The 17,535-nt window shown below is 39.3% G+C and overlaps 1 protein-coding gene across 1 annotated transcript in view; it reads right to left on the bottom strand.

Annotated features, from left to right (window-relative positions):
• Nucleotides 1–15,151, bottom strand: part of MCM9 (minichromosome maintenance 9 homologous recombination repair factor) — an 86,970-nt gene extending 71,819 nt beyond the window's left edge. The window contains 4 exon segments of the mRNA XM_021693449.1: nucleotides 4,359–4,559; nucleotides 9,883–9,964; nucleotides 11,094–11,410; nucleotides 14,848–15,151. Of these exon segments, the coding sequence (XP_021549124.1) occupies nucleotides 4,359–4,559; nucleotides 9,883–9,964; nucleotides 11,094–11,410; nucleotides 14,848–15,151 (904 nt within the window).
• Between the last annotated feature and the right edge of the window lie 2,384 nt (nucleotides 15,152–17,535).

Genomic DNA, 17,535 nt, shown 5'->3' with positions numbered 1-17,535 from the left:
TTATCCTAACTTCCTAGAAATATACTGTCATCTAAAATGATCAAGAGGTCCATTTCTAAATGCCTAAAAGGAGAAAAGGAGTAAATAACTGTTTTGGTCCTAAAACACCTTCTCTTATTAATGCCATATAGAAAAAGTCTGCTTTTTATTCCTTGTTTTTTATTTTTATACCTAAGTTTCCATAAATTTATCATACTTTACAAGGGACAGAAAGGAATCTCCTTTATTCCCTCATTAAGCCAACATTATCCCTTTAAAATACCACTGCACTTTACTCTACTGTCTAAATAAAATGAAGGTGCTCGATCTCAGTAAGTCAGATTGCAGGAGCCAATAATCTATAAATACAAGAGGTACTTGTAGTTCATGGAGCTTCTCCAGAGGTATAAAAGAAGTAAAATAATCTACCCTGTGAGTCAGTTCAGCATTTGCTCTGAACAGTTTGGTAGTCTGTTTTATGTAGAATAATGTTACCAGGGTATCAGAGTATTAAAAAAATCAATATAAACTATAATTCTAGCAATCCAAGCTGGAAGTCTTGGATTCTCCTGATGTGTTGTTGTTTTTTAAGATTTTATTTATTTATTTTAGAGCATGAGCAGGAGGGGTAGAGGGGGAGAGAGAGAGAATCTCAAGCAGATTCTGTGCTGAGCATGGAGCCCAACTTGGGGCTTGATCCCAGGACCCTGAGATCATGACCTGAACCGAAATGAAGAGTCAAGAGGCTTAGCCTGATCTCGTGCCTTTTTTTTTTTTTTTTTAAAGATTTTATTTATTTATTTGACAGAGAGACACAGCGAGAGCAGGAACACAAGCAGGGGGAGTGGAAGAGGGAGAAGCAGGCTTCCTGCCGAGCAGGGAGCCCAATGCGGGACTCGATCCCAGGACCCTGGGATCATGGCCCGAGCTGAAGGCAGACACTTAATAACTGAGCCACCCAGGCGCCCCTTAAGATTTTTTTATTTATTTGACGGGGTTGGGGGTGGCACAAGCAGGGGGAGCAGCAGGCAGAGGGGGAGAAGCAGGCTCCGTGCTGAACAGGGAGCTGGATGCAGGGCTCGACCCCAGGACCAGGGGATCATGACCTGAGCCGAAGGCAGACGCTTAACCAACTGAGCCACCCAGGCGCCCCAATCATGTGATTTAAATAAGAGAATATCACTGTCTTGAGTTTCTGTTTTCAGAAATGTCAAAACACCAAATCTGAGAATCTGCCTATGCCACATATAAATAAAGTAGGTATTTCATTCGATCACTGGCCTAATTAACCAGCAGGGGCTCTTAGAACCTATGACATCCTAACAAGCCTGTCCTGAGCTTGTCTTAACTTATGTGGAATCCACTACTGTGATGGTACTCTATCTACATGCTGGCAACTGTTGCGTGTTTCAGGATTTCATGTTTGTGCTCATGTTTCAGAGGTAGTTCTTTTGAAGAGGAAAATAATCATGTAAATACTTAGCTGATTATTCCAGTTCCAGAAGCTTTTCTGACAAAGCATTAAGGGAAAGGAAAGGGGCTTCCTCCAGAATTTATGGCCTTATACACAAAGGCTACTTTTTGTAATGAATCAGAATTGATCCAATGGCAATGTGGGGCGATATGACCTGGGATGGCAGAAATGGTGAAGAAAGAAAACCTTTTAGTAAAATGGGAATTAGAAAAAAGAATTAGTAAATCCTAGAAAGCAGTTCATTAAGTGCCAGAGAGAATCTCTTCCTTTCCTGAGGGAGAAAGCCCAGAGAAAAAAAGATGAAGACGGTTCGGGATCTAAGCAAATAAGACACTATAGCAGGTAGGTAAGTTCTGACCAGACTTAGACATACAAAGAAGGAAGGACTAGCCCCAACAGGCAGGTTTCGATGTAGGCAAACTGGCCGGGGAGACTTCCATGCAGCTGTGCTGAATAAAGGTGGACTCATGCCTGATGTGCTTACAGGAAACAATCTCAGTGGTAAAGAGCGCAGGCTCCGGGGCCAGAGGCCTAGATTCACATTCCACTGCTATTACTTACTACCCGTCTGACCTTGGGCAAGTTTCTTAACCTCTCTGCCTCTATTTTCTTATCTGTAAAATGGAACGATAATGGTATCTTGTAGAACTATTGAGGATCAAAGGAGTTAATAAGTGTATAGCACACAGAACAGGTATTAAGCTATTATATTACCTGTATTACTTGTGCTTATTTCTGATCTCAAGATTTCCTCACAATGTTTAACACAAAAGATAAAAGGCCAGGTCTGAAGTACAAGAGAAAAATAAAGGGGAAGAACCATTCCCTTAAATTTGTTGTCTAAAGTTCCTTGAATCATGACAATAGATGCTCCTACGGCTAGATCATGGAAGAGAATGCATTAGAGTGAATACTCCCCCAACCCTATCTCCCTCCCAGATTTCTGATTCTAGACCATGTTAATAGTATGTCTATGGCCTATTAGCCTACTCTTGTGGCATGGCCCTCAGTTACCCCAATGAAGAGGACTTCCTACATCTAAGATAACAGTCATCCCAGAATGGGTTCAGATGGCCCAAAAGACCCCATCCCTACATCTGGGGTTTCTATTCAGCATCTAAGCACCAGGGTCAGGGGATCCCAGACATTACTATAGACTGGAATAAAGTCTTCAGCTTCTAGACAGTACCCACAGTATCAGATCTTAATGAAGCAGATCAACCTCCAAGAGTTGAGGAGGAAGTAATCTCTGGCTTTAGACTAGCAAAATGAAGACATCCTTCTGGATGCAGCTCCCCACCTTCACCACCCCTTCCCTTATTTCCCCCAACTAGCACACATACACTTTGAATTGGTACAGTACAGTGTACTGGTACTGTGTACTTGGGAAACTAAAAGCAGAATCCATTCAGACTAAAAAGAAAAATGTTGCCTCATTTTCTTTTTCTTCTTATGTTTCTTACAAGGTCATTATATTTACTTCTTTTTATCCAGTAAATGAGTTGTACACCCATAACCTTCTAATTAAAACAAAGTAGACTCTTTAATTGCCAGCACAAAGCACTTCTCATGGTCTGGTTAGGACACTGTATGATGCCCTTCCTTTACTGTTACAGGAAGAGCTGAGCTGTGGCACTGCAATTAATAAGAAATGACTGTGGTCCAAAGAAGAGTTAACAGATTTTTGTGAGGACCTGACCCTAAGAAACAATTTTAAATACAAAAATTCATTTAAAAATATATATGGTTCTTAAAGGGCTTGCTTAATAAAGCCACAATGTAGAGAACTTTAGTTCCTTCTGTACAGATTAAAGAATGATCAGGAACCACTACATATATGTGCTATATGCAGAAGCAAAAAAATAAAAATTCATCACACAAAATAAAAGCAAACTACCTATAGACAAACAAGAACCTTATTTTGTGAATTGGTATCTGTTCAGTTCAGTATTTTTTTTTTTTTTTTTAAAGATTTTTGTTTATTTTAGAGAGAGAGAGACACCTCATAAGCAGGAGGGGCACAAGGAGAGGGAGAGAGAATCTCGAGCAGACTCTGTGCTGAGCGCAGAGCCCAATGCAGGACTTGATCTCATGACCCTAAGATCACGACCTGAGCCGAAACCAAGAGTTGGACACTTAAGCGACTGTGCCACCCAGGCACCCCACTTCAGTATTTAAGAATAAAGTAATCAGTATGTATGAGACTTGAGATGAAGTTTATTAGAAATAGTCAGTCTATCACTGGCTTCAGTTTATTTTGCTCAGAAGATGCCTCCAAGGAAGAATGAAAACAGACATTTGAAGATTTAACTGGTGTTTTATACCTTCGGAATTTTTAAATAAAAAATACCCTATGAACCCAAAGGCTGTGATGTTTTAGTCTACATATCTTAGTGCCATAGTCAAAAGTTTTTGCTGTGATGACAAAGCTTATTTTTTGTATCTTTTTCTCATCTTTCATATTGACTGCATATTTAAAAATCTTTAGCTAAAATAGTGTGCAGTTGTCTTTATTATCTAAGGTACATCAGAGAAGAAATAAGGCTTTCATAGGATGAGGTTTCATAGTAGGATGCGTTTTGTCTAGTTAAGGAGGAATTGTATATTTGATTGGTAAAGAAGGGAGAAAACTGGCAGTACAAGAGATGTCTAAAATAATAGAAATGGAAAATTTCTTGTAATCCAGCCTTGATTTTCCACAAAGATCTAAACAGAAAAGACTGTATCAGAAAAGGGCTCTTCAAAAGGAAACTGCGGCTAAGAAGTACTGACGGATGCTACCACTTTTTGAATTCAGCCACTGAGTTTTGCAGCCTGTAAGGCTCCTCCTAATCACAGACCTCATATTTAACTACTTAATGAAATGCCATTAATAAGTATCAGCTTTATACCCTTAATCACAAACCTGCAAAGGGATCACTCTTATAGGACTCCCAAAAATCTTCAAATTCCTTTTGGACCTCCTCATCCATGATGATCCCTGCAGACTGCTCATTATTTACTTGGACATAATTGGCTTTCAGGACTATCTCCACTTCACAGCGCACATCTTGCTGAAAAGGCTTCCACCGTTGCATTACAACTCCGTAAATAGTGAGGTCATCACCTAGAAGAGAGCACACCGCTTGCTGGGCACAGACTTGCATGACACAGATCCAGAAACAAGAAACCACTCTCCCACCAGGTTTAGAATGGTAAACACTCATCCAGAAAACAATCTGGAGGCCAAGGAACGCCACAGGTTTCCTACTTTTCCTTTCTTCTGGCTCTTTGTTTGTTTTACAAGCGCTTGTATCTTTAGCTAAAAGCTAAAGTCAGCGTTTTTATTTTTCTTTATCTGCCACATGATGATCACACCAAATTATTACCCTTCACTGGAAAAATAGCTTACCAGGTGATTTATTCATTGTTATTATATGGGGTGAAATGTTCATCCTCTCATAATTCCTAACCATACAGTTCTCATTTAAAGAACAGGTGGGAACCACAGCTGGAAGGTTAAGGTATAATCAATTTGGTGTCAGGAAAGGAGACAATCTTGTGATAACTGACACTAGTTTTAGTTTCTTATATATTAATTTTTATGTATCACCTTTATTGCTATTTTACTTACAGCCTTAAAAAAACAGATGAATGAATTAAGAAATAAGTAAATACTGTTTTACTTCAAAGCCCTTTTCCATAAACTATGAAAGCACAAGATAAATCCTGCTTGTTCCTTCTTGGTTGGTTCCTTCCCACCTGAAGAAACTTTCCTATTCCTGGTGATCAGAGTATTAAACTTTTACAGGTTTTCCTAAGAGGCCTTGGGTCACTCATGGGCACATTCTCCAAATACTGACATTCTGTGCTTATTATTACATACAATTCATGTATCAATTAACAGGTATATATGAATGAATGGTTGGCATCCAGTATTTTGGTATGAGAGAAAAGGGGGACAGAAGAAGAAAAGATGAGCCTAGTCCTCAAAATCTTATTGAATATAAGATGTTGGACATACCCCAAATCCAATCTGGTATTTATAATTTGTGCAACAAATAGTGTCTCTGAACTAACTGGCAAGTCTTCATTTCCAAGCCTGTGTCAAATATATGGTATTTGCTGATGCAAAAGCCTTTAACTCTCTAAATTTCAATGCGTAATGTGTAATCTGCGGAGCTTTTGATTTTCTGAAGAAAGTGTTCTGTAAATGCTAAATGAATGGAACTGGTGATAGCAATTACACGATAGAGAGCATATTTCTAGCCAAAGGCAACTTCATAATAAATGGTGACAAACACATTCAATGGGTGCTTTGCATGTGTTTTCAAGATCTTTTGAAGCCACTGCTTGGATGGTTTTCAAACAGAATCAAGAATAATGATCATTTACTATATTGTCTGCCCCCAGTTTTTAGATGAAAATAACTGGGGTAACTATATGAGCACTTGGAACAGTCCTTTACTTTCATTTTAATGGATTATACTTAAGGTTGTTTCTAAATTAGTCGAATAAGAAACTTAACTTTTAGATACAGCACCCACAAATAATCGGACTTCAATAAGCAGTGAAAATGTGGAAAATGTCGTGTCCTGAAGAATGGCCAAAAGCCTGATTTTGTCAGATTTGGGTTCAAATCCCAGCTTCACCACTCACTGGTTATGTTCTTGGGCAAATTACCTAACTTTGCTGAGCCTACGTTTTGACCTACAAAATGGGAATAGTTACATTTATGTCACAGGACCACAGTGAAAATTAACTCAGAAAATGTTTATAAATTACTTCATACAATATCTAGAATATAATATGTGCTCAACAGCTAAGTATCAGCTATTATACTAAGCCTTGTTATTACACTTAAACTTTCCTGTAGTAAAAGTTATAAACAACGTTATTTGCAAGGAACTACAATTCCTACTTTTATATAATCCTCTCTCTGTGCCGCTCTGTCTTCTGCAGCCTATTTACCACTGCAGCCACCCCCAGGCGGACCCATTTCTGATCTGCTGCAATGGCAGTTATCAGGACACAACCTCCAACTTTATTACTCTGCATGTGTCAGATTGGGGTTCCCAACCAGACTGTAAATTCCTGAAGGTCAAGGATTATGCCATTTATCTTTTGATTCCCGCAGAGGTTTGTAGCTATGGATAAATGAAAAAAACGCTGTTGACGGACTGTTTCCATCCATTATTATTAGTGACATGTAAAAGAAAAATAGCTTTAGATTTTTTTCAGTGCAGAAAGAATTCAGTTTAGATGGACTGCATGAAAACATCTTATTTTCTATCAAAAGTTCATGTTTGGTGTTCAGGCTAAGCTTTCATGTTCAGGCTAAGCTTACATAAGCACTACTTTGCTAATCCAGATATTACAGGTTATGGTTAAAATCTAGAGTCCTGTATGAAAAAAGTACTTTGACACAGCCTGGTCCATTTATCAGGCAATCCATGATCAAAGTTGTTATTTCCATGGAGTACTCTTTAGACAACTATAAAATGTTAATATATTTGACATAAATTTCAAACTATAGGTTGGTGATTCCTGGGTGGATGGGGGCAGTTTCTTGACAAATTACTCTTGACTCTAGATACTGAACTCTTATTTCCATAGTTATTTGCCTCATTGTTTTAATGAAATGGCAGCTCAGGAAATATTTTATAAATGAGGCATTTGGAGAAATCTACGATTAAAAAAGGAGAGAAACAATGGAATTTGGAGAAATGAAGCACTTTTGATCTGTCTGGTATGGGAGAACAGGGATGTAGAATAAGAGGTCAGATATACCTGTTTCTGCCAGGGGACACATTTGTGTTATGAGTTTTCTATACAGACTAAGGGTGAGTGAGATTAAGGTTTGAGTGAGAACAGGAAATACTTAAAGAAGGGAATGTTGAGGTGAATTAAGAACAACTGTTGACACCCAGCTGAAGTTTACCAACCATTTCCATTTTCTGACCCACCTTCAACGTAACTTATATGTTAAAAAGCAAATGGAAATTCCTAGGCAAACAGTAAAAGCAACAGTTTTAAAGTTATTTGGAATAAGAAGAGGAAAGAGAAAGAATAAGCTCTCATACCTTCTCCACAGACAAAGGTCTGGTCAAGGCCTGGGAATGTGTATAGGGAGCAGAAGATGCCGGCTTTAGGGGCAGGATGCCATCTGCCTTTACTAGGGCTGGAAACAGTAGCCTCAGAGACGCTGACAAAAGTTTCGCAGTTTTTAGGATAACTTTTTTAGGGATTGAAATTCTGTAAATCCAAAAGACTTTTTAAACTCCATTCTAGAGTCTTTAGTACCTGTCAGTTCTGGTAAAAGTTTCTGATTAAAACTTTGAGATTAAGAGTGCCTGGGTGGCTCAGTCGTTAAGCATCTGCCTTCGGCTCAGGTCATGATCCCGGGGACCTGGGCTCAAGCCCCACAACGGGATCCCTGCTCGGCGGGAGGCCTGCTTCTCCCTCTCCCACTCCCCCTGCTTGTGTTCGCTCTCTCGCTGGGTCTCGCTCTGTCAAATAAATAAATAAAATCTTAAAAAAACAAAACTTTCAGATTATCCTTTCGAAGGCAGTCCCCTTGGTGTCTGAGATCTTTACCTTTAGCTGACCAGCACCATGTCAATTTTACAGCCCTAGCTTCTACCAACAACTGAAAAAAGCTCCCTTTATTCTCTTATTCTTTCTTTTTGCATTACATATGTAAAATAATACCACCACATGTTTTAAAAACATGCCAGATTTTATTAAGAATATCTCATGATATTTAAATGTGGTTACTGCAGAAGAGAGAATAGCATTTACTCTCTTGAGCAACACTACTGATTTATAAAACCTCCTAACATCTTATTTTTTCCAATAAAACTCTTCCCTACCATATTCTTTATAAAAACAATAATTTTAAAATTCAATGTAGAACACTTCCATTCTATACATGAGGGCCGATATTAATCCTTGCCCTTCCACAAATACTTTTTTTTTTTAAGATTTCATTTATTTATTTTAGAGAAAGAGAGAGCACAAGCAGAGTGGGTAGGGTGAGGGAGATATCTTCGGCAGACTCTGCCCTGAGCACAGAGCCTAATGCAGGGCTCAATCTCACGACCCTGAGATCATGACCTGAGCTGAAACCAAGAGTCAGATGCTCAACCAACTGAGCCACCCAGGTGTCCCTTTCCACAAACACTTTAAATTTGATTCTTCCCAGCCTCCCCAGCGAGAATAGGAGGGGCAAGATGAGTTGAGATAGGGCAAAAGAGAGCTATGAGTGGTCTGATTAGCCTCAAGATCAAAATATAACCAAGATGACATTGCAACAACCCCTTCTGGAGCCCTCAGATTTCCAGAACAGCTCTGAGGCTCAGAGTCTTTGATTGCCGAACACTGTAGATCATCCAGACCAACTGCCATCCTGAGACCTGAGTCACTAACAAGATGCTGTACACCCTACGCTTGATTGTCTCTGAGAAAAGAAACTCACCATCATCTGAGTCCCAGGGTAAACACCTTATATTATTAGATATTGAGTCAAATATCTACCTTCCTGGAGCTTCAGCCTACTGAAACCCAATAGTATCTTCTGGAACTATAATTCCATTTCTGTATGACAACCTTCCAATTAATGAAAAGTTGGCTGTCATGTCCATCCTGAGGCTTCTCTATGCTAAACACCCACAGTTCTTTTCAGTATGGTTTTGAGTTCCTTCCCAATTCGGGCAATTAGCCAATAGAAACACTGAGATCCCTCAGAGGACAAAATCAATGTGACTCCAGCACAGAGGAGAGAGGAACAATCACCTCCTTTCTTCTGGATAGCAATAAGAGTACAGTAGCATCTGACAGTCATACTGTCTGATGCATTTTATTTAACTGAATGCTAAATCTGCTACAATTTTTTTTTTTTTAAAGATTTTATTTATTTATTTGAGAGAGAGAGAATGAGAGACAGAGAGCACGAGCGGGAAGAGGGTCAAAGGGAGAAGCAGACCCCCCGCTGAGCAGGGAGCCCGATGCGGGACTCGATCGCGGGACTCCAGGATCATGACCTAAGCCGAAGGCAGTCGCTCAACCAACTGAGCCACCCAGGCGCCCCTCAATCTGCTACAATTTTTAAAGTTGCTGCTGTTAAGCAAGGATATACTGAAGAGACAACTGGACGAAAAAGTCAATGGATCTGGGTTTATGTTCTAGTTCTGCCACTTAACTCTCCATGTGACCTTGGGCAAGTTGGGTTCTTCATTTATAAAACAAGTGGCTGGACTGGACTGCTAAGCTGTAGCCCAGCTTCTTTCCTGTTATGTATCACCTCCCACCTCCATGCCAGTTTCTATTCTCAAGGTGTACAATTAAGCCTTCACACTCACCTCCCAGTGTTTTTGGGAAAATAAAAAGTGGCTTTTTCCTAATCAGTACTTTAGGACATCTTATATAAGCTAGCAAAAGTTATTTCTCACCAGATTTGCAACTGTCTACTAAGTCATCTTCCAGGATAACCTTCATAGATCGTGGAATACTTCCAACAGATAGCCTTTGCACCTAGCAAGGAAAAGCAGACACATACTGAGTATGCTTAAATACATGCTAAGTATTCAGAAGCCTAGCAGTTCTTGAAATTACTGTTTCTATTTCCCTGGTATTATCATACAATTTAATTATGATGGGGATTTATAGAATTTTCTTGAAAATTGTGCCTACTACCCATTTACAAACTCACTAAAACCAGAGTAAAATAAGAACACCATTATGGAAAATAGCTCCAAATATAATCTACCCTGTGGATGGTCAAAAGAAACATACACTCCAATTATTAAACACAGTAACAAACTTACCTAGTTCTTTCCTGATCTCTAGTCCTAAGACCTGGGACAAATCACTGTTCCTTTGATTATTCCTTAGTGACAGAACCCTGGTTTTATTCCACGGGGACATGTACCCAGTAAAAAGACTGTATTTCCCAGCTCCCCTGCACCTGGGCATGGTCATATGACTAAGCTCTGGCCAATGAAATACGAGTAGATATGCTGTGAGAGACTTCAAGGAAGACTGACTCGAATGGGGAGTTGGGGTTAGACAGCTGATGCTGTTGTCTGTCCCTCCCTTTCCCTCCTCCCTGACTAGCATATACCAGTGACAGAGCTGTAACTACCATCCTGGACTAAGAATAGAGGCCATGTGTTAAAAATGGTATAGAAAGACAGGAGTTTGAGTCCTCAACACTGAATATGCCTTTGTGTTTCAGTGGCAAGTAAAGGAAAACCTGGCACACTCTGACATGTTAAAGAGTGTCTATGTATGCCTTATTGGACACAGAAAATAAAATCGGGCCTAACCCCCAAATCCTGACCACTCCAATGTTTAACAATCACTTAAACCCATTTAATTTTCTCCTATCCCTTAAATACAGCTTGTCTGAACTTCTTAAATATTCCCTTAATTTTAACATAATTATTAAGTCATTCCACAACCCTTCTGCCAATGCTCTCTATACAGAGATGATTACTGCATGTCTCTAAAGACTGTATTCTGATACATGTGCAACTATACTGTGGGATGACACAAGTTCCATTTGTAGTCCTGTATGCGTTCCCAAGTCCTGGTAATTTGCCCACAGCTGGAAAAAACCTTCTTCAGAGTTGTTATTTTTCTCATTTCTTTGATCATTTACCTGTTCCTGAATTTTGATTTCCTGGTAATCTCTACACCTAGTTGGAGATGAAGACAAGCCTGAGAGGCAAGTGAATTTTGAAGAATCACAGCTCTCCAAGCTGGGACAGGAGGATGGCCGGCAGAAGGTATAATACTGCTCAAAGTCAGCCTTGACCACAAATACATGTTTGCATTTGTTACACATGTACTCTCGCTCAAACTCCAAGATCTTCACCAGGCTTGTTCGAATTACTGTCCCAGTGACAGATAAAAAGTGTCCCACATCCTTGGTTTTAGGGATGTGCTCCCTCACCAGCTCAGGACAAACAGGTAAACCTGATGGAGAGAAACAACAAAAACCACATCAACTTATATCTTGGGATTTGACTCCATGGAATATATTCTTCTCATATTTCCTAGGGAAGAAGGTATTTGAGTTTGCCTAAAATTTGAGTTTCACTTAAGAAAAAAAATCAGACCAACTCAATATAGAAAATAGACAAGGATTATTTTAAATAACAATGATCAGTGTACTCCTTCTAAAAGTATATATCCAGGGGTGCCTGGGTGGCTCAGTCGGTTAAGCATTTGCCTTCAGCTCATGTCATGATCCCAGGGTCCTGGAATCGAGCCCTGCCATCAGGCTCTCTGCTCAGCGGGGAGTCTGCTTCTCCCTCTCCCTCTGTGCTCTCTCTCAAATAAAATCGTTAAAAAAAATAAAAGTATATATCCAGATGACATAATAACCAGGATTAAAAAAAAGGACTGATTTTCATAAGAGGGCTAGCACAGTAGACTCTAAATACAGTATGTAATTGTAACCTCATTCAACAAAAACATACTGCCACAGGCAAAACATAAAATCAACTGATGACTGAGTAAACCACAAAGCTGAGTGATAAAGGGAGGGTAGCATAATGACCAGAGCCCCACCGTGCTAGAAGGCTATTGCTTTTTTTAGTTAGGTTCAGAATTTATTAATACATAAATCTGACTGTTTCCAAGCCTTGAATTACCTAGAGGTTTACCCACAGCGGCACCATTTTATCCCTTAAAAAACTTGTGTTTTTCACCATTAATAAACAGGCAACTTTTTAAAAGGTACAAAATGCCAAAGAAAATTCTTTTTTTTTAAGATTTTATTTATTTATTTGACAAAGAGAGAGAGAGAGAGACTGTGCGCCCAAGCAGGGGGAGTGGCAAGCAGAGGGAGAGGGAGAAGCAGGCTCCCTGCTGAGCAGAGAGCCCCAGTGCGGGCTCAATCCCAGGATTCTGGGATCATGATCTAAGCTAAAGGCAGACTCTTAACTGACTGAGCCACTCAGGCGCCCCTGTGATTTTTAAATAAGCTTAAAATATAAAGATAAAGGCAACATAATGTTAAGCAAAACTGACCATATACAATCAAAATCTTAATACTAAAAAAGATGCTAAGAGACAGTGTTGATAGAAATGTCAATTTATTTTCATCTTTCTGTCTTACTATACATTTACTAAGTATGTTCTTCAACTATACTAGTGAAGGGGTGGTGGTGGTGGTGTGTGGTGTACATCAGGCACTAAGCCACGATTAGTGCTGAACACAAAAACCTTTATCATTCCCTGATTCATTCAATGATCAAGAACAAAAAGAAATTTTGGAAATAGATTCTGAGCTGTCCATATCTATGTCTATGCTAGAGATATGTCCATATCAATTACTTCAGGCCCCTGGTTTTCAGCATGTAATTCCTGGAAAAGCAGCATCAGCATCACCTAGAATCTGTTAGAAATGCAAATTCTTGGGCCTCATGCCAGTCCTTCTCAATTAGAAACTCTGTGGGTGGGGCCTAACAATCAGTGTTTTAACAAGGCCTACAGTTGATTCTGATCGACATTAATGTTTGAGAACCACTAGTTTAAGTAACACATGAATGCTATTTTTTCCTTCTCATTTAGTTTGATGCTATCTGTGTATTAGAACACCTTTCATCAAGACCACTGGAAATAGCAAGTAAACTTTAGGTTAATAAAAATCCCAGAAGACAACGAGCAACATATATCCTGGAAAGATAAACCAGAAAATGTCTTAGGTTCCTAAGAAGACTGAAACACAGAGGCAACCTGTTTTTATAATTGAATGCCTTGCCTGGAGTCCAAGATGAAGCTGCAATACACCTAAAACCAGACTATTTCCATCCCCACCTTACCTTCTCTTCTTGTAATCTCCAGTGAATCTGCTAGAATTCATTCCCTGTTCTGTGGGCTAATATATCTTGCACCTACCTTGAGTGAGGCATGCATCACATAACATAAAAGCTGCCACTAAGCTCCATAAACAATTATGTTTAACATGCACATAGGCATGTATCTTTGAGCATACGTACACCATTTGGTAAATATTTGACTATACAGCTATATCCCCTACAGCCATGAGCTTATTTAGATGAGGGACTATACCATATTATTTTGGTTTCTCAAGAAACTAGCAAATGCCTACACTTAATGCATTTGTAGAATAAATGCACCATGGTAGTAACATAATTTGCAATTTTTTTTTCAGAGAATTAGAAAAAAAAAATAGGCTAAATTTACCTGAAACCAATAGGGTCACCTAGGCAGACAAAATTTTGGTATTTAAACTAAGCATGGAAAAATATCTAAATATAAGGACAGCCTAAAACCATTCCTAAATACCATTTCAGTAACATTAACTAAAGTCCCTTTTAACAATCTTTTTGCAACATTATTATAAGGAAACATTTGTTCTTGATCCTACCAAGAGATTATCTAGTGTCCTGATCTTAAAGATTTGTAATATTCATAATTTTATTCTAGATAAAATACTATTTTTTCAATTAAATCAAATGTATGGTCTTTTGGCAGGGGGATCTTAATTTGTCTCCAAAAAGTTCTACTATACTGACTCATCTTTTTGGAATCATAGCAAGCATTTTTGATTATAAATCCCCACCTTTCTGAAATGTACTATAAAGTATTTATTTCTAAACAAAATGGTACATGTGTTCTCCAACTTAATCTGCAGTAATTCAAAGATACAGCTTTGCCACAAGCTGACTGCTCCACTGCAGCATCTTAAAAAAAATTTTTTTTTAAAGATTTTATTTATTTGAGAGAGAGAGAGAGAAAGAGAACACAAGCGGGGGAGAGGGAGAAGCAGGCTCCCTGCTGAGCAAGGAGCCTGATGCAGGGCTTGATCCCAACACCCTGGAATCATGACCTGAGCCAAAGGCAGACGCTTAACCAACTGAGCCACCCAGGTGCCCTGCATCTTAAAAATTAAGATACTTAATCTGTCATTCATTCGACAAAAACTGAGTGCCTATTAGGTGGCCAGCATCATGCTAAACTTGAGATATAAAAATAATAAATTTCCTAAAATAGTTCTGAAGATCACAGGGTGGAAGGTACCACTTTTCTAATTCTTGATATTATCAATTCTTTTGTTAGTAGTCACAAAAGCTCATTAAGGCTGCTTTGAATTATAATTTTATACACACATATCCATGTGTGTATGTGCACACTAATATACTGTGTTGTCTCCATACATTCTCCTTCCCCTCAGTTGGCATGGCTAGTACCCCAGCCTTCCAAATGTCCAGAGGAAACAGTATAAAATTACTTCTGCTTTAAAAGTGACTATCAACTACACAATAAATATATTTTTAAGTATAAATATCAATTATTTCTTAGTGCTCTGAGTTCAATATGTGTTAGAATTTTTCAAAATGTTCCTAGAGAATAAGTGGCAGTAAAATCCTTAAGTGATTCACCTGATATCCTGGCATGAAGATTCTGCTTCATAGAAGCACCCTCAGGTTGAGAAAGGGATTGGAGAATTGTCAAGGCTGATCTTCGCAGAGCGCTATCAAAAACTGTTAGTACTTCACTTGGAAATGCGTTGAAATATTCCCCAATTTCCATGTTAGTCTCAAAAAGGGTCATGGCATTAACCACAACTGGGTAATGAGCATCTTCGTCACTTTCCTCCAAGATTAGAAGAATATCATTCTTATGGTATTCCGAAACATAGGATTCGAACACTTGACCAACCAGTGTAACTTGATCACTGTTCATCTTGAATCTAGGTGATTAAAGAAAAAGACCATATTATACCTTTGATATTGCGACTTAGACACAAGTTAACAAACAAACAAAAAAACCGGTTGTAAATTGTTATGGGCCGCACTATCAACTCAAAATATTATCCAAATTAAAATCTTAATAAGATCTGAATTACCTGTTATAGTCACTTAGTAAATGTATTTTTTAAGAAAGTGAAGCTAAACCAAAGCCCAAGAATTCTGTTTGTACTGATCAGTGAAATCCAAAATGGTCCAATGGCTTTCCCGTAGCTTTTCCCAAAACTTCCTCCTCATTAATCCTATGATGCACTATGAAAAAGGCCCTTCCCTTTTCTTTAACCACATTCCATATGCACGTATGCTCTCAGGTATAAAATCTTAAACAGCAGTCTTTTGGCTGAAGTTCTTTGCATGTGGTCCGGTTCTAGGTTTTATCCATACAAAGAACATACCCTCCTTTCTCTCTTTCACTCTCTCTCATTACACACACATATTCATGGGTTTTCTGCTACATAAATGCAACATACATGGATAGCCAGTTCTGACTTGAATAGTTAACAGATTTGCTTCAGAAATTTACATTTTGAGGTGAATTTGCTTCTCATTTTCTCTTTCTAACCTAGGAAACCTATTGGCTTCAGCAAAAACAGCTGTCAATAGTGTAAAGAAACTAGATAATTAAGCTGAGGAAAGGAAAATTGATCTTTAAATGATAAATAACTAGGATTGAAAATAAATATACTATATTACATTACTTCACCTATCTTATTCCCCTGGCAATATATTTTTTAATTTGTATCTACAGATTAAAAGAGCCAACCCCCATTCTATTTTCATGTATACAGACAGATATCTATCATACTCATTCACTATGTTGGGAAATGAAAAGCATAATAAAAGATCCTCAATGCCTCACAGAACCAAGGGACAGATCAAAATGAAACAGTGCCCTAGTAGTAGTAAAAATGCAATAAGAATGGGAGTACAAAGGAAAGAAGGATTAAATTTAAATGGAGTGACAATCCTAGACATGGCAATGGGCAGTTCCAAATAAACTGTTGAAATCGATCATCTAAGAAACCCTTATTTGGTTTGGTAACAGAGAACTGGAGGACAAATGTGCTTTGACATTTCATTCACCCACAATTTATTGTATTAGGTTCAACAAATAGATGATAAAAGATGACTTATGAAGTTCACATTTCAGCATCCTAACTATGTGTTACACAGGCTATTTATTACCAATATTTTGCCTTTTCAGGGAACCTACTATTCTAGAAGGTGTGAAAGGAGTACAGGGGGTATGTGTCATAGGCCAAGAAGTCTCACAACTACAGGATACAAGTGTGAGACTGACAGATGGGTATGTGTATATCTAGGAGAATGAGTGAGAGCAAATTATGGCCATTGTATTGATAAGTAATTTGTTTTGATTAGGTAATATAAATTCAGCCAAGTGTAAAGAGTTGCTACAAATTAATCTCTAAGATTCTATAAATACGTATTAAATTTGGAGCCACAAGTTTAGCAATATAAAAGCTCCACATAGGGCAGAAAGGGGGTAGCTGCAGAATTCATGGTTCAAACTAAAGTCAGATTAAATTCTGCCTAGTCTTTTTTGAAATGGCATCTTAAAAAAAAAAAAACAGCATCCCCTTTCAAAATCTGTGCAAAACTGTTCAACTGTTTCTAAGCAGTTTGTTATCCCTATAAACATGCCCACCCTTATTGTTCTACAACTTTCAAGTTCCCTTTCCTTTTCCTTAGAGTGAAGTCAAAATACAACGATGTGCTACTTCATCCTTTGGACCACGTGAAGCGCCCACGAGAGCCAGGAGGGCTAAAAGGGGCGACTTTCAGCTGGACCACCCGGAATTCCCGCCCGCCCAGCGGCCACGCCACACCCACCGGGAGCCACGCCCCCTCGTCGGTCCCCCCGGCGCCGCGTCCTAAGACCCGCCCCTCTTGCCGACTGCCCGCATCTTCCAGGCACCTCCTCCCCGTCCGCCCGCTAGCTGCCCGCGGGCGCTCGGCAAACGAGGAGTCGGGTTGTACTCAGGGGCTGCTTATCACACTTCCGTCTCTGGACGCAGCCCCTGCCCTACGATACCTCAGCAAGACTCTGACACTACCCGGGCTCGGCAACCGGGCAGCTCGGTCGCCCGACCAACCCCGGAGTTGAATAGTTTGGGAACTAACCAGATGTGGGCGAGACTTAGGACGAACTGGGGGAGAAAAAAAAAATAGTAACGGTGAAATGAGGCTGCGGCTGTCACTTACTGGCGGATACGCAGTGTCAGAAGTTATCGGAGACACGCTGCTCCCGAGGCCAAGGGGCGCGGAGAGCTCGGGCCTGGCTGCGGGGGCTCGAGGAGG

This window comes from Neomonachus schauinslandi, chromosome 8 (genome assembly GCF_002201575.2).
Source record: "Neomonachus schauinslandi chromosome 8, ASM220157v2, whole genome shotgun sequence".
Classification (NCBI taxonomy): Eukaryota; Metazoa; Chordata; class Mammalia; order Carnivora; family Phocidae; genus Neomonachus; species Neomonachus schauinslandi.
This window is presented reverse-complemented; position numbering and strand designations above follow the sequence as displayed.